The following is a 26689-nucleotide window of genomic DNA, read 5'->3' on the forward strand; positions in this document are numbered from 1 at the left end:
GTTTTGATTTCCTTTTTGGGGGGAGATAGTTTAAAATAACACAGTTGAAGGTATTTTTAAAACAGAAAACATTCACATGACGGTTCAACTCACTTTAATATTTAAACTAGAAAAATCGAAAGAAGACAATATTAATTATCCAGCTCAAGCTTTTAAACTGGAAGGAAAGGGGTGCCTGGGTGGCTCAGTTGGTTAAGCTTCTGCCTTTGGCTGAGGTTATGATCCTGGGCTCCTGGAATGGAGTCTCACATCAGGCTCCCTGCTCAGTGGGAAGTGTGATTCTCCCTCTGCCTGCTTCTCCCCTTGCTTGTGTTTCCTCTCTGGCTGTCTTTCTGTCGAATAAATAAAATTTTTAAAATAAATAAACAAATAAATTGGAAGGTAAGATGGAAGAAAAAAAGGAAGCTATTTTGACTTCTTTTTTCTCAGAAACAAATCTGCACACTGATTGTTAAAGGTAAAAGTTTCTTTTAAAAAAATTTTATTATGTTATGTAAGTCACCATACAGTACATCCTTAGTTTTTGATGTAGTGTTCCAAGATTCTCGTTTGCATACAACTGGAACACTGGGTGTTATATGCAAAGTGAAACTTTCACATGCTATTTTTCTTAAATTTGTTTTTGCCTCAATTAAAGGCATTGTTCTCTGTATCTGTGGGTTTCATTTTATCAGCACTTCTGTATAATCCAGTATTTTAGCAGAGTGATTCGGAGTCACTCATTATTTTGGGGAAAAGCTGGTTTGGCCAAATTGAAAAATGTCATTATATTTGCTTTTTATTTCTATATGTGCCATTTATGTACATTATGTGTATATGTACTTCCCATATATATTTCCTTCCAAAAATATGAAAACTTAATATGAATCAACAATTTAAATAAATGTTATTGTTGTCTTATTGGCTTTTTTCCATTTCTTTTTCATAAAAGAAATTTCAAAAGCTTCATTATTAACAACACAGACTCAGGAGTCAGACAGACCAAGACTCATATCCTGTCTCTGACATTTACCAGCACTGTAGCTTACAAAAAATTACTAATTTCTCTAGGTCTCAGTATTCTCCTCTACGTAGTGAAGATTATATAAGAGTTCATACATCATAAGCTTGATTTAAAAATTAAATGCAATATAATGAATATATAATGAATGAATATAAAGTTCTTGATATAACATATAACACATAGTAGGTGATTATTAAATAGTGGGCATTGTATTAACATTATTCTCATTGACTGTGAGACAGTATAGAAAATATCTACAGGAGTACTACAAGAAATACTACTTGAATCTCCAAATCTAGCTTTTACCATTTTAATATATTAAAACAAATTTTAAGTAAACTCTAAGGGTACAAAATTAATTGATGGCTATTGACTAGTGATAAGTATTATTTCTTAAAATGATTGATAACCTCTCCTAACACAACATTATGTGCCTTCCTTTAACCGCAAAGAAAGATGTAACCAACTCTTGCATTTTCAGTTGCTTTCCAAAAGAGTGGTGGTAGATTTTTATTAATCGGTGATTCATGTTTATCAAGGAACTTTGGAGATTTGGAAATCTATGCTGTAATCAATCCAGACAACAAAGCTAATAGGCTCATTTAATGAATCTTCAAAAGTAACAAACTTTAACCAAATTGTAAACTTTTCAGCAAATAAGTTTCTAAAAATATTACTGTTTTGGGGCACCTGGCTGACTCAGTCAATAGAGCATGAGATTCTTAATCTCAGGGTTGTGACTTCAAGCCCCACGTGGGGCATGGAGTTTAGTTAAAATTAAAAAAAAATACATTAAAATATTTATTGTGTTTACTCTCACTTTACTAATACCAGACACTTGATAGTACCTTGGAATGTGTCTGACCTCAAACATAACCAAGAAGTTGAAAAGAAAAATCAAGGCAATTGGATGGGATCTTCTTGGGTGCTGAGTACTAACTGGCATCTTCTAAAGGTAAGAGACTTATCTTTAGCCACAGATTAATTCATTGAACACTACTTCTTCAATATTTTCTTCTTTGGGGGTACAGTCTGGACAACCTAGTAGAAGGTCCTAAAATGTTAAGTCTTAAAAATCACTCTCCTATAATACTCAGTTTATGTAGAGATTTTTAGGAAAATCCCTAAATGGTCATTTTCTAACTAACACCAAATAAACTTGTACAAGAAGTATCACTGGCAATTCTGTTTTTTTCCACTGGGGTGAAATTGATATAACATAAAGTTAACCATTTTAACATGTTCATTTAGTACATTCATAATGTTGTATACCTATAACCTTCATTTCGTTCCAAGCATTTTCACTGGCCCATGGGAAAACCCTATACCTATTAAGCAGTCACTTTCTATTCTGGCCTTTCTCCCAGCCCCTGGTAAACCACAAGTCTGCTTTCTGTCTCTATGGATTTAACATGGATAATTCTGGATATTTCATATAATTGGAGTCATACAATGCATGACCTTTTGTGTTTTGGCTTCTCTCTGTTGGTATGTTTTCAAACTTCATCCATGTTATAGCATATATCAGGGTACCATTCCTTTTTATGGCTGAGTAATATTCTACTGTATAAATACCACTCAACATAGGGTTTGAGTTACTAAGGAGAGTACTTGCTTGTGTCAACATGAGCTTATGAGCTACTTCTCATAAAGACCCTGTTGCGTCATCTGTATACCTCACCAGATCATCTCAATACATGCTCAATACATTTTTGTTGGATGGATGAATGAATAGATAGATAGTGGATAGATGGATAGATTAATGAATGGATACAAGACTACATACAAAACATCATGCATGAATAGATGAATGGGTAGGTTAATGAATAGGTGAATGGAATGTAGTTGTATTATAAACACTAACTAACATATTCCCAAATAAATGATAGACTAAAGCCTAGTATCAACCTTCCAGATAAATAAAGTCAGAGAAGTAAAAGACAAATTACTTGTTTGATCTGACATAAATAAATAAATAGAAAAATGTTAGAGTTAGAACTTGAGGTCAGAGGTCAGAACACATCAGAACAAATCATGACATCTTATTGCCTGCAATTAATGGACTGTCACAAGATTCACTTGGATTTCTGATCACTTTAATTTCAGAATTAGATGATTTCAGGATTGCTATACTAGTTTACTATCACATAAAGGACTGCCACAATTTACTAAACAGTAGACTGGTCAATTGTATATATAGTCCTAGGATTTTCAATATAAAATTGAGTATTGGAATGTTTTAAAATAGAAAAGTGACTAATGGACTACTTTAAGGGAGAATTTAAAATATAACAAAACAAAAACAAAAATATTTCCAATGAATTGCCAAATTTCATTCGTCTTTTGAACAACAGATGTTCCTCTCCTTAATCTGTGTAACCATTTTGAGCTATGAGAAATTTCAACATTCAAACATCTTTCCCAGCAAAATCCCACATTAGCATTCACTGAGCAGACCCAGTGTTCACCAGGTTCTGCTGTTGGTAAATGGGATTTTAATGTGTTTAACAGTTTTAAGTGTTACTCATAAAGAAGGCTGCAGGTTTTCTTTTTTTCTCCTTCAATATGGACATGTTCTTTTCTTGATACCAGGCTGCATTCATTTAAATACATAATGTTGGTAGGAATGAGGTACTAAATTTTAGAAGTGCATGGACTATCAAAGATTTGTCAACTAAGTCACATGCTTTAGTTGGCTCTTTCCCTTTATTCTTATGACTTGGAAATATGGATAAGATGATGAAGAGAAAAGACATAATTATATAAGCTTGTACTGGAAATATTAGAATCATATCAGAAACATTATCCTGCTAAAGATCATTCTCAGTATTTTTGTTTCACTATATTTCCACCAGAGTTAGATAGGTTAAGCTTTACTAAAATAATAGTAACAATAATATGTAAAATAAATTATTCTTTGAAGCAATAAGAACTATGATCATAAAACTCTTTTAAATAATTTTTCCTATCTTTTTTTTTCTATTGAAGGCATCCATTTAATTCTACTTAAATAAGTGTAACTTCGGGTGAGCCACCAGAGGAAGATTTTATTGCTATTTCATGTGCTTTATTCTATTTCGTTTCTGTCAAAACCTAAGATGATGACTCAGAACTTCCCATAGTCTCTACCTTGTGGAAGTTCCATCAAGCACCACTCAGGGTGAACTGATAAATGTTACTCCACTCCTAAAAAGGCAAAGAATCATTTAGTGGCCCAGGCAATGTCTGAGTGGGCCATCTGAACAAGACCTAGACATTCCTACCATCATTTTTAGCTCCCCATCAAGTAAGGGAAATAACTGACAAGATTGGATCCCACTGAAGCCATTCACAGACATTATATTAAATGATAATATGATAATTCATCTCTTCCTTCTTAGCTCTACCAGTATGTACTGCGCACATTTCTAATATACTATTTATTATACTACCGTAAATGCACCTGTCTGCCTTCCATTCTGGAGTATGCCTTTTTTTAATTCAGTGATCATTTATCTACCATCGTATGCTCTTTGCTTAGCTTAGAACAACCACATCATAATAATTACTGCTTACTGAGTGTCTGCTATAACGGGGCTTGACAGACATCTCATTTAACTATGAGCAAATGCAGTGTGGTAATTGTGTTACTGTCTGCATTTACAAACAAAGAATCTGAGACTCAGAGAAGGGTTGTGCCCAAGATAATACAGTTAGCCAACAGTGCAACAAAGAATCAAACCCAAGCATGACTACAAAACCAATGATCATCTTGTGACCCTACATTGTCTCCCAACATATTACTAAATACTGCGTCAGGTGTTTTTGGTACATGATTTTCTCACCTAGCTTTCAATCTTGAAAGTTAGACATTGCTTCTGCTATTATACAGAGGAGGAGACTGAGACTTAGATATATATAAAAGGCACTGAGTAAATGCTGGCAGACTTAATGAATCCAATATTTACAGAATTGATTTGGCTGGTAGTCCAAGACAATAGTGGGGAAACACAGGTGGGTTTAAATCCCTTACCAAGAGCCCAACACCTAGTGAGATGCATAATTTTTAAAAAAATTTTAATGGCTTTATCAGTATAATTTCTTCAAAAAATGATACCTGTATCATTAACTTCAAAAGGTAGATGTGTTTTATGCATCTATCAACACTATTAATATAATCATCAAGAGGCTCCTTTATTTACAAGGGTTTTTCTAGATTATTTATTACATAAATTCTGTGTAATGTTTTTGGTACAACCCCCAACACACATTTACTCTAAAAAGTCATATGAAGGTATCTTGCCTTGAAACAATTCTGAATTCACTTTCAAACAATAAAAACACATGAAGTGTATCACGATAAAGTTATGATGGGGGTTCAATTATGCTGTGGTAACAACTCCATATTCTTAGAGACTTAACAGAAAGCAAAAAGTTTACTCATGCAAAATCCTCCACAGGTCTGAGTGAGTTAGGGGCGGCTGACCTCTATATGCTGTCAATACTTCAGGTTATTTTTATCTTCTAAAAAGGTAAATAAGCTCCAGAGAGTTTCATACTAGCAATTCAATGCTTTTCTTGTGTGTGTGTTGGGGGCGGGGGAGGAAGACAGCTGGGAGGACTCACTCCCACTCACGTACCATTGGCCAAACCAAGTCTTATGACCATATCTACCCTCAGAGATTAGGGAAATGTAATACTACAAAAGGAGTTGTTTGGATCTGGGTATTTACCCAAGGAAAAGAAAAACACTAATTTAAAAAGATGTATATATCCTATGTTTATTACAGCATTATTTACTACAATCAATATATGCAAACAACCTACGTGTCTAACAACAGATGAATGGATAAAGAAGATGTGGTAATATATACACAATGGAATACTACTCAGCCGTAACAAATAGTGTGATCTTACCATTTGTTACCCCATAGAAAGCCCAAGGGGATATTATGCTAAGTGAAAAAAGTCAGACAGAGAAAGATAAATACCACATAATTTCATTTATATGTGGAATCTGAGACACAGAGCAAAGGGACAAATAAACAAATGACAACAACAAAGATGGAAACTGGCTCATAAATACAGAGCACCAATAGGTGATTGCCAGAGTGGAGGGAAGTAGGGGATAGGCAAAGTCAGTGAAGGGAACTGAGGTACCAACTTCTGGTTATAAAATATATAAGTCATGGGGATGAAAAGTATAGCATCGGGAATATGCTCAATATTATTGCAATAACTTTGTATAGTGAGAGATGGTAACTACACTAAACGTGAACATTTTGTAATGTATATCATTGCTGAATCACTATCATACAACTGAAACTAATGATAATATATGTCAACTACACTTCAATGAAGATTTTAAAAGTAAATGAGTAAATAATAAAATAAAAAGGGAGGGGATCAGAAATTTTGATGAATTGAACTCATGTTTGCCATAAGGTAAAAGAAAAAAAAAACAAACACAGAGCTAACACCTGAGATATTTAAGAAAAGCTGAACAGATTCCTTGGCTTGAGTTAAATATCAAGGGTGCTACTAAAGCTAATGTTAGACAATTTAGAGGAGAAAGATGTATGATTTGGTTAGGTTAATTTCTATTTCTAACAGAAGGATGAAATTTTTCTGTTTTTATCCTCATCTTACCAATGAGGGCAAGGAGAAAGAAATCAATTAATTTTATTGTATGAGCCTCTCAGCATTCTGGAAAAGAATGACAGTAAAAATTGTCACCATTTTGGAGCTATCACTATGTGCTTTATTCTCCATGTCTCCAAAGTCTCAATGGTACTTGGAGAAAATGGTACTGCTTGCAGTGACTAAGGTCAGATAGAAATGCTTCCAATTTGTGTGCCTGTTCACCATTAGCAAAATGCTTTTGCCGCCCTCTAATTCTATTCTCCTGGTGACCTTTGGAAGTTGGCAAGGCAATTGTCCTCCTCTGTATTTCACAGACGAGGTGATTGAAATTCAAAGAGGTCAAAGCTACACTTATGTTTACAACTATTAAATAGCTGAATTGAAAACAGAAGTCAAAATCCTGACCCGCAGGCTAGTTCTCCTTCAACTATTCATCTGCATCTAACCACAAAGCTGGAGGAAGGGAAGTCCCCTGTGCTGAGAACTACCAGGGAAATAAATCTTCCTTAAATACCACAAAAACAACAAGTTTTGTGGAGATGGCTTTAATTTACTTGTGCTTACATACAAACTGGATGCCAGGTCTGAAGCCTACTGTGCAAGACAAGTTGAAATCAATTCAAGCGATGTTGCACAAATATGACTCAATCCACTTGGAGATCTGAGATAAATAAAATATAACAAGTTCATGGAGTGGGGATTTAGGCTGACTGTTTACCTGAAATGGGTAGGCATTTCAAATCTGACCTTGGGTTGTCCTTCTAGAAGGACAGTGCTTTAGGTAACGTAGGCTGCAGAAAGCAGCCACCTACTTGGATTAGCTCCAGTGTTGTTCCCATACCCTTGCTCTGTGAACATGCCACTCATACATGGGAACGCTTCGCAAGGCTTCAAATGAAGCCAATGATTTTGATCGGTAGACGCTGAAATTACCTGATATAAATCAGGAGGAAATGCCTTTGGATTAACTAGTCTGAGAAGCAAGGCTGACAAAAATAAATAAGCCCCCTAGCCACTTTTTGTCAATTTGGTTGTCATTCACATTGAAAACCAGAGGACTCATCTCTCTGTACTGTTTAAACATCATGACAATCTCTATTTACTAAATGGGAGAAAACATAATTAATTCCTAAGTGCTGCTTCACATCTTCATGGCATTTTAACCCAGCTTCCAGCAGAATTGCCTATGCAAAAGAGGTACACTGTTTGACAATAGTTCTGTTTATGAATCTGCAGTCCTCTCCTTTGGGAGATGTTAATGATGATTACACTTAGTTGAAATGGTACAAGTGAAAGACAAACTAAGCAGCAGCATGAGCAAATGATTGGGAGTGGGGGAGCATCGGTATTAAAAACAAAAAACAAAAAACAGACCCTCCTGTAGGTAAACCAGTATTGGAGACATTCCTTTGATCCTGATTATGTCATGTTGTCAGTTTCAGGTCATGTTTCATCATCAAACTCAATCTCATTTGGGGGGAAGTTGGCATGCTATCTTGTGTATATGCAGGAAAAAAGCTCATTCAGACATAGTTGAAGTTCATAGTTCGTTGGACAAATACATCACTGTTTTTAAAATGAAAAGCATAGCAGCCTACAGTCAGTTGGTTATGAGCATGTTTGATTCCAGTCAGAAGTTCTCTCTTTAAAGAATGGAAAACAACCAATTCCAGTTAATGAGCACTTTCCATAATTACCACATATAATTTTCACAACGACCCTGAAAGGTAGACACTATAATCTCCACTTTACACTTGAAGGAACCAAGTTTCCGCAAGGACCAATAACTTGCCAAAGGTCACACATAAAATAAACACTTGAGCTCACTAAATTCCTAGTTAGGCTGGCTTGTTCCTTTACATCACACAGTCATCCCAGCCTTTTATAAAGAGACTTGTGATTATACAGAGGAAAGTGTTTAGATTTCTTATTACAAAGTATATACTATTAACTAGATACATGTTAATCAATTCATGGAAGAAAATACTTTACAAACTACTTTCTGAATATGACTACCCTGGAGTTACACCACTTTAGTTTCCCACAATCTGAGTCATCATAATGGAGATTTTAACTTCCAGTATAGAATTTCTCAGAATGCAGATTATTTTTCATCATACCCTCTGGCCAAACTGTGAAGGAATCGTCAATACTAGAAAAGACACATTCCAAAAACACATTCCTTCTGAGTATTTCAATTTTAAAGTTTTACTAGAAACGCTTTTCAGAAAACCAGTGCTCGACTCTTATCTACTATCTGAAGGAAACCTACAGATCTTCAAAGTCACTCTTCTACCGCAGGCCTGTTTGGTCCAAAGGAAGTGTGCCAACACGGGGAGATGTAGTTCTTGAGTTTACCTGAAGATGGCATCCATCCCAAGGCTGTACGTGATTTGTATGAGGACTCTCTTCAAATTCGCAAGCACAGTCATCAACTCTCTTCTACTGACTGGGAAATTTGTGCCATGGATGATAAACAATTCTTCTTTAAGTGACAATATATGAGCATGTTCTTCATACGCTTGCAGATACACCTCATCTTGGGCTGTGCTAATTCTCAAGTTATTTCCCTAAAGGGAAAAAGAAAGTACAAAAGGGTAAAAGTGTGAAAGGTTTAAAGGGTACAGAGTATGCATATTTGGATTTGCCACTTAGTGAATTATCCTCAGTAGATTTTTAATTCCAGGTTGGCTTTCCTTTCATTCAGTATATTTCTGGCATACTTGAAAGAAAGAGAAGGCAAATTAACTGTTAGCCTTAACCAGATGAAGGACTAAGTATAAGCTTTGTTATGCATGACCTTGCTTCCACCATTAACTGAAAGACTCTTGGCAACTCATACACACACGTGTGATTACAAATACCTTGATTTTACGCAACTGCACAGTAACTGCATATTTCAAATATATTATTTTATGGCGAATGTGGGTTGTATATAAAAATAGGGAAGAAAACTTACCACAGTATAGTGTCATAAGCTTTCATTTGAAAGAACTTTTCTCTATGGGAAAACAAAAACAAACCTGAAAAGCTCTGGACTCTAGTGTTTCCAAGAAGATAACACATCCTTACAGGGAATGTACGGACTGACCCATGACATTTAGGTTATCCTTTTTCCCTGAGTTCCTTTTTACTAATAATATAGAACTTCGTAACATTTTACATTTAGAGAATCCTTTTTATCTTGAAGGAATTCCTAGACACACTTCTAGTTTCATAGACACACACACATGCATACATAGCTATGTAGTAATATGTATCACCCAGATCTCTTCACCTAATATTGGAAATATGTATGTTAGGGGAAGAATTCTGTCACTGATTTACATGCATGAAATGTTCAAGGCAAAGAACAACAAAGCATGGTACTAAATCAACATCAATCCATTTGGAATCACAAATGTGCATGCAAGTGTGTGCCTTTGAGACTGTGTGAGTGTTGGAGGAAGAGTATGAGAAAAGGGGCAGAGAGCCTCTAAGATATCTTTAGGCCTTCAGCATTTTGAAATTGTCCATGGCCCCCAAATCCTGAAAGCAGTTCTCCTATGTCTTTCTTATCTAAATTAAGGGTTTTGAAGTCAAGATTTAACTATACCTAAATAAACAAGTTTCTTTCTCCATTTGCCTCTGCCTAACATAAACAAAGAAGTAGACCATAAAATCTATTTGGAAGCAAGGAAAGATGGAAAAAATTGAACTATGTAAATCAGCATTTGCCTAAACACTTCATCATACTTATAATCTTGGGAATATGGTCAGTATGTCTTTATTTTAAATTCTAAGTCTGGTCTGAGGGTCTACTTTATCATTGGAATCTAATGAATATGCTCAGTCTTTTAGATATATTTCAGGGTGAAACATGGGCATAAAAAAATTTCCCAAGATAAAATATTCCCTAAGTCACATGTAAATTAATGTCAAAACCAATGAAGTAAGGAATAACTTAAGAGAGTGAAACAGCTGAACATAAATGATCTGCTCCATACGCTACCTCTAAGATAACCACAATCTGGAGTACACGTTCTGTATCTTCTTCTTCTTCTTCAAAGTCATATGATATGGTAAATGTCAATTGTCCTCCAGCTGCTGTAAGCTACAAGAGAGGAGATACGTAATCATTACAAGATAGGAGATGGGCTATTAACATATTTTACTTATTATTTCAAAATCATTTTATTGTTCTAGAGGGTAGGATTTGGAAGAAACAGAAATTACAAGAGTGCAGAGTGAGAATGATAGACATTTCTTTAGCAGTAACCTTTATACGAACCTTACCCATCAACAGCAAGCCTGACATAAATATAAATTCATGTATTGTTTTTCCCAGTATTGCAGGCTTGCTGAAATAGGTTAAGCTCCATGAAACCAAACACAGCCCCTCCTGTCATTTTCCTCATCTATAACTTAAGCTTTACAATTCCCAAGCAGAGAAGGATCTTTGTCAAAATTGGGAGATTTCTACCCATCCCTGAGGGTCACTCACTTTCTGTTGGTATGAACACTTTCAACAAAGACATCACTCCATTTGACAGTGACTTTCCATAGACTATAAGCTAAACTGGGAAATGCTGTGGGTCAGAGCAAAGTAAAAGAATAGCAGCAAATTTTATATTATGATACACAATTCAATCAAAACTCCCCAAGAAGATATGCTTTTCCCTGTGCAATCAAAATATACTTTATTGGAATGAATGTTTTATCCCTTTTCATTAAACAAACTTCTTTTTTTCCACTATGCATGCCAAGTCCCATATAATGGATGCTGAGGTTTACATCTTTGACATTGACAGTAACCTTGCAGAAAGGGGGGAAAAAATAGGAAAGCAAGATCATTTATAGGACAGGAATCAACACTGGAGCTTGAGTGACAGATTTGATGCAAATACTGCAGTCCTTTTTTAAAAAATTCCACTCCAGCATTGTAAATAAAGACATTCATAAAACAAGGCTGATGATTTGTATTCTGCTGTTTCCTCCATGCTGACACACAGAGCCCCAGCTCGGCAGCCGTTGGCTCTCCATGGCTTCTTACTGCGGACCCTGACCACAAAGCAATTCCCGGAGATGCACCGGATGGAGGAGGAGGAGCCCGGATTCCTCTCAGAGTTGTTCCGTGGGGAATGGCACATAGCTTGCCATGGCTGATTAAACAGGGTTTCCAAATTGCAGCTCTGCAATGTCTTCTAAGAGTTCAATACATTGAGCTCTAGTAGGAACTGGTATTCAGAAAACTTTTATTCCCCTGTTCCACTGAGAAATAGCACTCCTCTAATGTCTTTTCATATATAAAATAATAAATATCTGCCTGGACTATACCACTTGCCACTATTGTGAGTAATGAAGGGTGAATCTATGTAAAAGCTTTTTGGTTCTATTAAGATAAGCATCCTAAATATTACCTTGCATACTTGTTCAAAATCAGCCAGACCATTTTCTCAATGAGAAGAGTCTAGACAGGCAGCAGGAAAGAATGCTTTATAGATTTCAAAGACTGAACTACTTAGAATTTTCTTCATTTATAAAAATATTTTGTAGGACCTAGGTTTGGAGTTTGGGAAAAACACTAGGATGTAGATTTATAATGTTGCAAAAACTTTTGAGCTTCCAAATATATTTTCATCACTTAAAATTTGGACAACATGATTTTATTTATTTATTTATTTATTTGGGGGGAATGTGTTTCCCTAAAAGAAAAGGAAAAAAGATCAATTTTAATTCATAATTTCTTTTTTTTTTGTAAAGATTTTATTTATTTATTTGACAGAGAGAGACACAGTGAGAGAGAGAACACAGGCAGGGTAGTGGGAGAGGGAGAAGCAGGCTTCCTGCTGAGCAGGGAGCCCGATATGGGGCTCCATTCCAGGACCCGGGGATCATGACCTGAGCCGAAGGCAGACGCTTAACGACTGAGCCACCCAGGTGCCCCTAATTCATAATTTCTTAATTTAAAATTACACAAATGTGAGGAACTCAGAATGAAACGTAATGCCTATTTTGCTTGTAAGCACCGAAGCGAGTGTAATTTGAACATCCAAGCTTTTTTTTAAAAATTTATTTATTTGAGAGAGAGCACAAAAGCATGCACACACATGCACAAGGGAGGGGTAGACAGAGAGGAAGAGAGAGAATCTCAGGGGACTCTGCATCGAGCTTGGTGGACTGGGGACTTGATCCTATGACCCTGAGATCATGACCTGAGCCAAAATCAAGAGTCAGACATAAAACCAACTGAGATATCCAGGAGCCCCAGAATATCCAAGCTTTTAAGACTTTAGATGGAACAGAAAAATGTTTGATTTGTTGTAACATTTCATTTGTTTATGTTGTTTCTATACCTACTCATAATAATTATAAAGTCAAATAACATACAAAATAATGAGAGAGGAATGAGGATGGAAATGCGAAAAAAAACAAATACAGAAAAAGAAAGGGCCCTTCCGCAGGTCAATCATAGTATAAAACAAAAACTAAGGAGTAGAATTAATTCATCCTGTTCTTCTGAGGGCTTATAATAATAACTAATAAAAATGTAAACTTGACTTTTCACTCACATTTCACAAAGCAAATTTTCCCCAACTCTTCCATGCATCTTTGATACCTATACTTTGGTACTATTAGAGCCAGTTTTGAATCATCTAAAAATTTGCAGGAGTAAATCCATTTTCCTTCCACCTAAGTTATGTGGAAGCAGACCATTTTAAAAAGATGTACGATGATGTTACCAGCTTCGTTTTTTTCTCCAGCTCACAAATTAGTATTAGGATCATTGCCTTTTTCATTCACTTTAAAGCTATATATTTACGGCCATTTCTTTTTCTTTTGTTTAAGATATTTATTTATTTGAGAGAGAATGAAAACCCGAGCAGGAAGGAGGATTGATCAGTGGGTGAGGGATAAGCAGACTCACCACTGAGCAGGGAACCCAATGCAGAGACTCAATTCCAGGACCCTGGGATCATGTGCTGAGACAAACACAGATGCTTAACCAACTGAGCCACCCTGGCGTATGGCCATTTCTATATGGCAACTTAGTCAACTCCTTATTTAAGTTATTTTCAAAAAGGATTGCTTAAGATGCCATCCCACAGTTTAAGAAGTTGTCTTTCCCAACAAGTACACACCATTATGCGAAAGTCTTTGCAATGAGTCAACTATAAGACAGCATCTTCTTTTCTGAGGGATATTGGGATTTGGGGGAAAAACCTGTGAGACTATTCAGAGTATAAACTGTCCATTCCTATAGCTTTGGGTGAAGAAGTCTCTGCCTCTTCTCCATCTATCCACCACTCCATATTACAAATTTCACCTTCACTTGGCTCTTCCACGTCCTTGCTTTCCCACTCTCCTATAATCCCTTTGTTATCCCAATCTTCAATCTCTCCATCAAATCCAATGTACACAGAGCTGCCAATCATCAACCAACTTTATTGTCTCTCCTAAGTGTTATCTATGATCTATGGTTATTTATTATTTTCACTGTCAAACTCAGATGTAGGATATTGCTTTCGCTTTCTTTATTCTTACCCATCCAACCTTTCTTATTTTACCTACTGCATCCTTTCACCCCTAGTACTCCATTAAAAGAGTTTCTTGAAAGGTCATTTATTAGCTCTATCTAGCAACCACAAATGGACCTTTGGTTCACTTTTAGTCTTTATTTGTATGTGGCATGTAATCGCTCTTAAAATCCTCAACTCCTTTGTCTCCTATTGCACCAAACTTCTGTGATAGCCCTTCCTCTGACTTGGTTATATCACTGTCTCATTCGTAGATACATTTTCTTTCTAATTCTATACTCCATGTACGGATGTCTCCAAGACTCTTACTCTTTTGGTTACTGTTTCTTATTATTTCTTTGGTGGATTTGTAAGATTTTATTTATTTATTTGAGAGATAGAGAAAGAGGCAGAAGAGAGCACAAGCAGGCAGAGAACAACAGGCAGATGGAGAAGTGGGCAGGGGGCCCGACATGGAACTCCATCCCAAGACCCAGAGATCATGACCTGAGCGGAAGGCAGATGCTTAACCAGCTAAGCCACCCAGGCGCCCCCTCCGTTGGATTTAACTATGTTTATACCTGGTTCCTCAATCTGTATCTTCTATCCTGTGCTGTGCTGTGTCTGTGTTAGTTTACTCAGGCTCCCATAATAAAACACTGACTGGGTCCTTAAACAACAGAAATCTGAGATCAAGGTGTCAGCAGAAGTAGTTTCTTCTGCAGTCTCTCCTCTTGGCTTGTAGATGGCCATCTTTACCCTGTGTCCTCACATGGTCTTCTTTTTTGTGTTCATCTGTGTTCTAATTCCTCCTTTTTAAAAGGACACCAGTCATATTGAATGAACCCAACCTAATTACCTCATTTTAATTTATTTTAATTTTTAAAAAGATTTTTATTTTATTTATTTGACAGACAGAGATCACAAGTAGGCAGAGAGGCAGGCAGAGAGAGGAGGAGGTAGCAGTCTCTCCGCTGAGCAGAGAGCCCGATGTGGGGCTTGATCCCAGGACCCTGAGATCATGACCTGAACCAAAGGCAGAGGCTTTAACCCACTGAGCCACCCAGGCGCCCCACCTCATTTTAATTTAATTACCTCTTTAAAAATCCTTTCTCCAGGGATGCCTGGGTGGCTCAGTTGGTTGGACGACTGCCTTCGGCTCGGGTCATGATCCTGGACTCCCGGGATCGAGTCCCGCATCGGGCTCCCAGCTCCACGGGGGAGTCTGCTTCTCTCTCTGACCTTCTCCTCGCTCATGCTCTCTCTCACTGTCTCTCTCAAATAAATAAATAAAATCTCAAAAAAAAAAATCCTTTTTCCAAATAGTCACATCCCAAGATTCTGAGGGTTAGGACATCCGCATATGAATTCAAGGGCAGGTATACAGTTCAGCCTATAACAGTTCTTTACTGAGTGATTTTTTAATAATGTCTCAAACACTCAACATACCCAGTTAATCTTATTATCTGGATATTTCCAGAAAACAAACTTGATTATTTCCCCAACTTCCATGATTGGGTCAGGTCAATTGTTTTCTTTCTCTTTCAAATTAGAAACAATAGGTACAACATAATATTGTTTTCTCTGTGTTATTTGTATCAAATTAGTCTCAATATTATTCTAGTGAAATATTTCTTGTCTAACTTTCTATTTTCACTACTACATCACAGTTAGTAGGCCCTCAAGTCTCTGACCTCACTCATTACTTCTTTTATTGCTTCCCTTAATGAAGGACCTCTAGTGGTTCTGGGACCACTTCATTCAAGTTTCTACATTTCATTCAAGTTTCTACAGAGTTTCAATACTCTCTAGGATCTATCTAGCCCCTTTTCACAAGCTCTGTGCAGAGGTGGCCCACGGCACTGCAGTAAACTCACAAAGGCACCGTGGGATACTGTCAATATTTAAAGGAAACATAAGCAATACTATGTATCTGCTGGATACCACACTAACAACTAGCTTGAGGTACTTCATAGTTTTAACGTGGGAAAACTTTATATTCCTTTCAGTGATAACTCTCAAAACGTCAAGTTCTGTTTTTGCATTTTCAGCCATGCTGTATCTTTGTCAAGAGAAGTCTTCAGTGGCTGCTGTGATAAAAACCAAATATTGCACAAAAATCAATGTGAAAGAGGAATTAAAGGTAGCAAACTTGATTCTAGGTTTAAGAAGTTGTGTATTACCCGGTGGGCACACAAATCCCCTTAGGAAGTCATCCTCATTATTTATGGGGGAAAAAAGAAATTATTATATTGCCTGAATTTGTGTGCATTATCTTTTTAAGTGGTTGCTCAGTTGTTAAAATGCAAATATTTGTTAAGTTGTTTGGCCCTCACTATTGTGGCATATTTCAATTTGTCTAGGAGACACTGCAAAACAACAACAACAATAACAAAACAAAAATAGTAAGAGTACCGTACCACAAATTGAAGTTTGGGGACTTCAGACTTAGCCCCTACTTGTATCTACCCATTCTCCTACTTTGATTTGCTTCAACTCATTTTCCTGCTGAAATTCTCACTCCTACTCTCTGACTATTCAAATGCTGCTTTTCTTGGGGAGCCTGGGTGGCTCAGAGGGTTAAGCCTCTGTCTTCGGCTCAGGTCATGATCTCAGGGTCCTGGGATCGAGCCCCACATTGGGCTCTCTGCTCCGTGAGGAGCCTGCTTCCCCCTCACTCTCTGCCTGCCTCTTTGCCTACTTGTGATCTCTGACTGTCAAATAAATAAATAAAATCTTAAAAAAAAATGTTGCTCTTCTTTCTCTGGTTGGCTAGTGTCCCGCTGGTCAGAAGACTGAGGAGGTAAAAAGGGTTTCTCGGTGGTATTCTCAAAGACTCAGGGGCAACCACAGCAAATAAGAGAGCTAAAGGACTCTAAAACAGGGACAGCTTTGCATCAACTGTATCATCCATTAATGCTGGAGAATGCATTCTAACAACACATCCCACGACATTGGTAAGTTACGAGTACCATGTATAACTTCAATTTTCCACAATCTTGGACTCTGTAGACTCAACTTATTAATTTTATCTTTGAGAATTTCAAATTCATCCATTTCGGGGGACAGCACTAGAGCACTGCTTGTATTACCAATAGAACATTTCATTTTCTCTTGCTACTGAGAACAAAACTGCCACTCTTCTATTGGCCAGAGAAATACAGTTTTCCACAGATAGAAGTTAAGTGTAATTCCAGCTCACATTTAGAAATTCTTCCATTTACTGGATAGATTATATTTATCAGAGATGAATGTTGTATTCCTTTTCAATACAAAGAGAAAGTGAATTTAAGCAGATTAGTTCATTTCATGAAGGTCTCCAAAGACCTAGTGTTGTGTTTTTTGTTTGGGGGGTTTTTTGCTTTGTTTTTTTGGTTTTGGGGTTTTGTTTGTTTGTTTTGCCTTTCTTTATATCCGATAAGCAAAATTCTCTTCAGGAAGATTCAGTTATCAAATTGAGAGGCACTGCAATGAAAAGGAGTCATTCACTCCCAGTGATGGTTAATTCTAAGCCCTTCACTCTCCTGATCCTCAAATTCACCCCATTAAGAAAAGAGCAACATAAGTAGCTGTTTCCCACGAGTACCTGTTTTAATTCTACCTTCAGGGGAAAGAAACAGCTTGTTTGCAAGTAACATTACAGTTACTATGCGATATATAACCTAATGTCACACATAATAATGTAGTGTGCATGCAGCACATTGCATTAAAGATTTAATGAGGCAGGAAAGTTCTCCCTCATGAGTGGAAAAGGCTAAAGGTAATTCATAAAGCTAAGCTTTACATCAGTATTTAGTATTAGGCTACCTGTGTTGTAGCCTCCCCTACCCCCAATCTTGAGAAATGTGAATTGAAGGGTGAAGGGTGGGTGTTCTATGGTGGACACTATATATGGGGAAAATTCTTTCTTAAAATAGGATTGGATTATTGGGTTGTCTGCTATTAGAACATCATCTCTCTTATTCCATTAAATGGGGTGTAAAATCTAATATTTACTTTCGCTAACCAGAGCAAATATTTCAGGAGGGATATACAAAAATCAAAGAGGAAAAGTCTTTGTAATATGGAGCAGGATAAATGAAACGTATATGTTAATTTCAATTTAGCATCACAAACATGGCGAGTGGTTCATCTTTCTAGATTTTGAAGCTCCATAGCCTTAAACTCTGAAAATGTGTCCCTCCCTCCAAAGTGTTTACTGATGCATCTGTTCATGGGGCTCTCCTTTAACATTGAAACAGAACTTCATGTTTTGTTATGCTTTTCTGTACATTTATAACATTGAGATAAGAGCATGTTTCTCTTCTTTCAAAGTTTGATAATTAGAAAAGAATGCGTGCAAGGGGATGTTGAATTAGAGAATGAGCAGAATTTACATAGGAGGTCCTAAAGTCATATCACCTTAATGTGTAGAAAAAGGAGTATGAATTTTGAGGGTCAAACAGAAACAACGCATTCTGGAAACATTGGCTCGGAAGGCAAGAGACCATGTTAGGTAGTCTAGGAGATACAAAGAGGAAAATCTTGAGGATTTTCCTGCCTGCCTGCCTTTATTCCTCCCTTGCTTCATTTCTTCCTATCTGCCTGGTTTTCCTGCCTCCTTCTTTCCTTTTATCAATCTTCTCCTTTTTTTCCTCCCCTTCTTCTCCGCCCCACTCTTCTTCTCTTCCCTGCCCTCACCAGCTCCAACGCGTCCTCTTTCTGATTATTTTTTCACCTATAGACATGGCCACATCCAGCTTGATAACTTTGTGTTCCTTTGTGTTTTGTTATCAGCTAAATTTCTAAATTTCTTCAGTATCCAAAATAGGGATGAAAATTATGAATGTGACTGTGCCGAGAACAGTTTTATGACAGGCACCCATCAGAGATATTCTCTCAGTGTGACACCAACTGAACAGTCATTGTCCCTGGAATCCAGTCCCCTAACTGCTTAATGGAGAAATCAGTATGAACTTCTTATATGAATTTGTATAAAATAAAATAACGCCAACCTATCTTCAGCATGAGCTTCATGTCTTCTATATAACAAAGTAAGGCCCGATTTTACGTTCTCTATACTCAGTTATGATTCAAAGCAAATGGAATTGTAAGGGTTTGATTGGGTAAGAATGTTTCTGGCTGTAACTGAAAGCCAGACTGTTTGTGGTACTTATATAACAAGAGGTCCAGAACTAAACAGATCAAGTTTTTAAATACAACAAACAGACTATTCCCTCCTCCACCCCACAATCCCCAACTTCACATATTTTCTACAAACACTTAAATCCATTTGGGAACACTTAAAAATATAAACACCCCATAAAAAGATTTGCTAACCATCATATAGAAGATGATGGAGTATGGTATCCCGTACACAATTTAAGATTTAGTGTTTCCTCTAGGTTTTCTGACTGAGAGAACTACTTGTTACTTTGTGACATGCACTGATAAGTGTTGAGTTGAAATAACACCATTTCAACAGATGTAAGTGAATGGTAGCAGCCAAATTCTCCAAACTATTTTTTGTTATCAGGTCCAGACTCAAAAACAGGATCTTTGCAACAGCTGCTTGTCTTCTGTTTACTTACTTAAGTTTGGATGGAATGTTCCATTAGTACTCTTGGTATGGGTTGGATTAACTTATGTGTAAATATTCAGTACAAAAAAATACATGCAATCCATAATTACGCATTGATCTAATCAAATAAGCCGTAAATTATGGTTTTATATATGTAAGTTTCTTACTGACTAGGAGCTTAATATTTTTTTTAAGTTCTCTGCCAAGAAAACAGAAAACTGCATGCTTATGACATACAACATGAATGTTGGTTAAAATAACAACATACATTTTAATCCAAGTTCCATTAAGTTAAAGAGAAACAGGCTTACTACTTTCACATAAATGATAAATGAATATACATATTTTATACACTTATGCACACAAATTCTGGTAAAAAAAACTTATAAGAACTCTATAAAAGGGAGATCAATAATGCTATTTCCTATTTCAATTAAAAGTTTAGCTAACTCTTAGTGCTTAAGCATTTTGTCCTATAAGAATATTATTAACTTTACATAGTATATGGCTATTGTATAGCCTTTCCCTTCTAATTGCAAAAGTAGGAATAAGCAAAATTCTGTTATAAACAGAATGTCTATCTTTCCATAGGCATTGCTCAATATTTATACTTTCAGGAACATTAAATATGACTAGAAGGGCTGTATGCTTAAATGAGCTCAATTAATTCCAGGTTATGTTAGTTCAACAGAGGTTATTTTGAAATAACAGTCAACTTCCCACAAAGGCAGATGCCAGAATGCTAGTCCTAGAATACAATTTTTGATTCAAAATTGATCTACCACTCTTCCTTACCTATTTTCCCTTATTCATGAACTCTGCAGGTGATTCTTTATTACAGCAGTAGAAGCTGGTTATGAATTTGGGAAGAAAAGATTCCCAAAGATGCAAAGGAAACTAAGTCACACCCCAGAGGAGAACCAATAGGCAAATAAAATATACTCAAGTGTCATCTTCCAGAATGAACAGATAAAGATTTGCATTAGTTATCTAACATGTCTGTTAACAGGGAAATCAGATGTAAATCACACAAAAGATCAAGCTCATTCCTAAAGATTTTTCAGACCTGGTTTTGGATTCTGGTTCTGCCTTTAAATGTTGTATGGCCCTTGGGAATTTATGGTTTTAGAGTCTCCACTAATTTTCCCTAAAATGAGCTGAATTACACCTATCTGTGAAGTTTGATCTTAGGGTGAAATGAGGAAATATACACAAAGTTCTCACTTGGTACTTAGCACATAGTATATAGTCAATAAATACTGTAAATTATACTCTTTTAATAAGGATAATTTTCAAAATTAAAATACGTACACACTTCACACTAAAAACATAATCATAATGATATGTATTTCATGATTCTAAATGCACTTTTCAATCCTAGGGTTTCTAGAAGAGATCACACTGTTGGCAGGATTCAGACCTTATTCATGTTTTAATGTTTCCCTATGGTGCTTTGCATAAGCATCTTACAGACAGTAGATATTGCATAAATATCATCTGAATTTTAATCAAATTCAACACCATATATCATTTCAATGTATTATAGATGGAGAAGGCATAAAAAACGAGGACAAATTTGTACTACCCTCATGATATAACTTGCTGGTTATTATTCGAATAAGCCTTTATTGGTTTCTCTATTCTTATTTTTGTCAGTATTAAAAACAGACCAAAGGAAATATGTCTATTTGAGTTTTCTGGTGATTTGAGCCTACTGCAGGAACTTACCGTACTGCTGACTGGCAAACTCTAAGTGCATTTATTTTAAAATAAGGCCCTTTAGCATTTGGGAAGTTTGATCTGAAGTTGGAAGGAAAAATCAATATTTAAGTCATTTAGACATTTACACACATACAGCAACTATATGTCATTACTTTTCACCAGATTCTATATGCTAGGATAATAGTGTAAATTCCAGCACCCACTAATACATATTTTATAAGTTACGAATACATTTTCGATTATGTTCTGATATATTGGCAAACAATGTACTCTCTGTATTAAAAAGACACCTAGCATACAGATTCCAGGAAGCAATGAGCCAAATGCTCTTAACTAGTCAGAGCACATTCTTGACCCCACCGTTTAAGGGAGTAGTTGACAAATTAGAGGTTACCCAAAGAGGTGTGACCAGGATGCTGATGGCTCAAAAAGCAGAACAAGAGGTTTAGAAAGGAAATGGAGATCTTTAACCTTAAAAATAGAAGACGGAGAGAAATCATGATTGTTTTCTTCGAATGTCTAAGGGTCTATTATGTATAATAAAAAGAAAACTTGCTCTGTCACATAAAATTGAAGTCCATACAAGGAAGTGGTGGCGGGGGGGGGGGGGGGGAGAGGACATTTTTTGATCCTGCATAAAAATTAACTTCTAATATCTAGAACTGTTGAAAATGGAATGAGCTTTGTAGGGTGTCCATATCTTTATAGATGTATTAACAGAGGTCTAACTGTCTGGGTGTTGGAGAAAGAATGCCAACATCTGCTAAGAGTTTGGATTAGATTTGATATCACCAGCAATTTGCAATTCCAGCATGTTAAATTTTACAGCTAATTTACTAATAGTTGGTTAATTAAGTATCAGGGTAACTCTTTTCAATTTCTATTGTAGAGTACCAAGATAGTAATTAGCTTTATACATCTCTGCTCCTTGCTCTGTGGTTTCAGAAATAAAATACTTAAGTGACAGGGCAACATATGTCATTAAGAGAATAGTACTTGCATAGACATATCAGAGATTCGGAATGGCATAGTGCAAAAGAGTACAGGTTCTAGAACTATTCTTCTTGGGGAAGCAGGGAGTAGTCAGATCTGCCACTTACTAGCTTTGTGTAACTAGGTAGAGCAAATTATTTAATCTTTCTTTGTACCAAGTCTACATCGGGAAAATGGAGAAGATGCAATAGTAAATGACTCATAGGGTTGTTGTGAGAACTCAAATGAACAATCTAGAATAGGGTTTGATACTTTATCAATGTTTAATAAAGGTTAGCTGCTACCATTGTTTTGTTATTGTTGCCATTTTGAAAAACAATCTCCAAAATTTTTTAACTATTCAGAGCAAGTTTCTCCGACTACCACCATATCATTGGGACACATCAATATGATCTGGATGTTTTAAGCTTGAAGATAAAAACATTTGCCACTTTTTTAAAGCAAGATATAGATAACACAAAAATATGGTATGTTTCAAAATTTAAGGGGACTCAATAGCTGAGCCATACAAAAATCTAGTTAATATTTGTATTGAACTTTAGAATTGAAATAGCATTTTTGCATCACTTTATTGAATCTCCAAAAATCTTATAGTGTAGGTTTATGATTATTGTTATTATATTGTAGACACAAGGAAATTGAGGCCTTAAGAGTTTAAGTTTTACAGTTACACTATTATTTTGGTGATACTAAGATGTATTCTTGATTTATGCTTACTTTTTAAAATACTCCCCCCTGAAGACATCTCTCAAACACACACACACACACACACACACACCACATTCTCACTCACTCTCAGTGCGCAAGGTGTCTATAACACAAAGATCATGTGTTTCAGAATAAGATTAACTATTAGAGACTAAGACTGACCTATTAGAGAATCTTGGCCCATATATTTACTGTGTGACTTTGAGCAAATTAATTTAATTCTGGAGTTACTCTATGCTATGTCAAAAAGAGAATGAAAATACCACCTTCAAGGGTTTTTATAAGGAATTCACTAGAGGAACCATATAAAACCTATTCTCCATGTTCTATACCAAGCATGCAGAATTTCACAAAACATGATTTCATCTTCCCTCCTAATTACTGTGAGAACTCACTAAATTCAAAATAGGTTTGCTAATCTGAATCGAAGTATTTGTGTAGAAAAGAAAAATACTCTGGTTGCTGAAACATGAAAATATACTATCTTCATTAATAATAAGAAAACAAGGTAAACTTTTCTAAAATACCATTTTTTCCCCATCAAACTAGTAAAGATCTCAAAGTCTGACAGTGTACTCTATTAGTGAGGGGATTAGGGAAACAAGTACTTTCATGCCTTTGTGGTTGTAGGTACAAAATCTATGGGGTCAATTTGGTAATGTCTATTTAAATTATAAATGCATGTACACTCTGACATAACAATTTTAGCTCTGGCAATTTATCCAACAGTTCTACTTGCACATATGGGATATAGCGAGGCACATGATTACTCACTGCAACATCTGTAGAAAAATATTGAAAATAGACCAATGTCCATTAATAGTGATTGCTAACAGACATATTAATAAGGGATGCCACTCTGCAAAGTGGTTTTATATACATTAACTCTTTTAATCCCCCAAACAATATGCACACAGCCTTACATAACAGCTATATTACTATTATCACATTCACTTTAAAGTTGAGAAAAACTGAAGCATTGATGGATTCCTTAACTTGCTTAAGGCTGACAGATGGTGAACCCAGGATTTGAACCTCAAAGCCTAGCACGAGAGTCAATGTTTAGCCTCTTTCAAAACAGCTGAACAAACTTGGGTGCATCCATTCAACAAAAGACAACCAACCAATCAAATAAAACAAACTTATACCACACAAACATACATACACACAGAAAGCAAATCTTTATTCATTAATATGAAATGATCTTGATTAGTAAAACAACTATAATGTGCTTTTATAATATGTATGTCATGTAACCATTTGTGTAAAGTGAGGGAAAATTATATATAGGTATGTAGATGTGTGTGTATATTCATATATATATTCTATTAAAACAGAACCGTAGAAATAGAGAAAATAAGAGTTAACCCAAAATACCTGATAGTTACCCTTTTGATATTATTTATTCTTAAATTAATTTTATCAGATGGAATGACTAATAGAATCAGCATTGCTACTGGGAATATCTAAAAGAAGTCAAATATTTGTGATTTAAGCACCTGAAAAATATTAGAAGTATGTTTCATAAAGAATGCCTTAAAATATTTTTATTGGGGTTTCTGAAAGAGGAATACTGAGAAAACAGTGAAAGGGGGATCAGACCTGAGTGTTAGCCAGCCTAACCAGAAGTGTAATTTTTAAAGTATTTTTTCCTTAAGAATGAAGTCAAATCCAAAGTATAGACTATGGAAGTAAAGAGAGCTGACATGATGTCTCAGTTCATGGGAATCTCATGGAAGTATAACTTTGAGCAAAATTTGTCTCTGTGAGCTTTAAAAATCATCTCTACTGTGCAAATTCCAACACTTTCCCTGCTTATTTTACTGTGCTAAAATTTATACAATGTACTATTTATTAACACATTCTGGAGACTACATATATTCACACTTTTATTATTTGATACCTTTAGTTCTAAAATCCCCTGACCTAAATGATAACAGAAATCTCATGCCTATCAGATCATACAATTTCAACTAGACATTTATGACTTCTTGCTTTAGTAGGGAAACCCTCTAATATGCAGAAATTATTGCACTCAAGTAAATATATTACATGGTATTTTAGATTTTTCTTCCCTTCATCCTTTTTTTGTTTCTAGTAGATAAATCACTAGAATAAATTATCCTCACCAAATTCTATAAGTTTCATGGGGCATTTACTAGAGGCAGGTCAGACTATGGCCTCCCTGACTAAAAACTATAAAACAAACAAACAAAGCCCCCCCACCACCACCAAAAAAAGACAGAAAGAAAACTATACTATTAAGTCAAGGAAAAACAATGGCCAAAATTTCAAAATGAAGCTGAGCATTTTTCATAAGCTATATGAGAAAGTTTGTAATTTTTCTACTAAGCTCCCCAATTCCCATAAACTGTAGGTACAAAGGGAATACAGACAGTGTTCTTTACTATTTTCTAAGAAAACAGAGTTCCTGCCATATAAAGGAGACAGACCCTCAGGACACTCCAAAGTTCCTGCTAAGAGTTCAAAGAGGGCCATAAAAGCAGTCCTATCAATCACAACATGAAACACTTTCTCATACTCTCATGGAGGTGTCATATTTATGCAGCTTTGGACACTTATTTTCTTCATGTATTTTATATCAGCTCAACAACTGTATGCTTCTTGGTGGGGGGACAACATGCATTCTGTGAACTTTAACATATTGCACTGAATTTTGTATGTACTTCATTTTATATACTATTTCTAAAATGTTTTTAAATTTCTGTTGTTTCTTTTTCTTCTCAATCATAACTGAACATCCCTCCCACACAGACCAGCTGTTTCTCCATTTAAAAGAAGGCAAGTAATTTAACATCATAAATACCAAACTGCATCTCGAGGTCAGAGTCAAAAGCTTTTATGTCTCATTAATTTTCAAGCTCTTCATCAATTTTTCTCATTGAGCTACCATTTATATCTTGGTATGTGGAAATACATAAAACTTGTGTTATCAGTTAAAATGGAAGGTTCTCTCCAGCTATTAAACTAATATAAAATATTTTCAATTAAATGGGCAGTAGTTCGTATACTTTGTAAATGGCAATAGCAAAACTTCAAAAGCTTTTGGGTCCATTTACCAGGAACTCTTCTCCCTCCCACTCCCTCCACTGCCCCCACCGCCAACTGAGGGAGATGAAAATCATCTCCTTGAGTCAATCCATGCTCTGGCTGCTGAGACATAAAAATCCTTCATCTCCTAAATCAAATCATTTAGGTCACTCATGTAATGCTTAGAAATGATACATTTTAAAATATTAGCTATTTCTTAGAAATTCACTAAAAGGGCATAATAAAAAAACCTACATGCATCACCATCTGATTTTCAGTAGTCATTTATTCAATAACAAACAAGCAGTAGTTCAATAATATAAACAACCTTGCATCAACTTAGAATTTAAGCAGTATGCCTGAAAGTAATCATATATATAGAAATTAACTGGAAATCTTACTAACTTCATTTATTTCCTCAGCTATCAAAAGACTTAATTTTTTTAATCCCCAAAGCACTTATTTTCCATTAAGAAAACATGGCCAGAGATTATATCTGATCTGTCCAAGGCCAAATTGCAAATAATGGCAGAG

The 26689-nt window shown here is 35.8% G+C and overlaps 1 protein-coding gene across 2 annotated transcripts in view; it reads right to left on the reverse strand.

Annotated features, from left to right (window-relative positions):
* LAMA2 (laminin subunit alpha 2) overlaps window positions 1–26689 on the reverse strand; it is a 661080-nt gene that overhangs the window by 283099 nt on the left and 351292 nt on the right. For both annotated transcript variants that reach the window (XM_046006188.1, XM_046006187.1), the window contains exons 13-14: window positions 10617–10718; window positions 8984–9195 (exon numbers count right to left, since the gene is read on the reverse strand). In XM_046006188.1, the coding sequence (XP_045862144.1) occupies window positions 8984–9195; window positions 10617–10718 (314 nt within the window). The remainder of the gene's footprint in view (window positions 1–8983; window positions 9196–10616; window positions 10719–26689) is intronic.

The sequence above is a fragment of the Meles meles genome, chromosome 5, assembly GCF_922984935.1.
Source record: "Meles meles chromosome 5, mMelMel3.1 paternal haplotype, whole genome shotgun sequence".
In the NCBI taxonomy this organism is placed as follows: Eukaryota; Metazoa; Chordata; class Mammalia; order Carnivora; family Mustelidae; genus Meles; species Meles meles.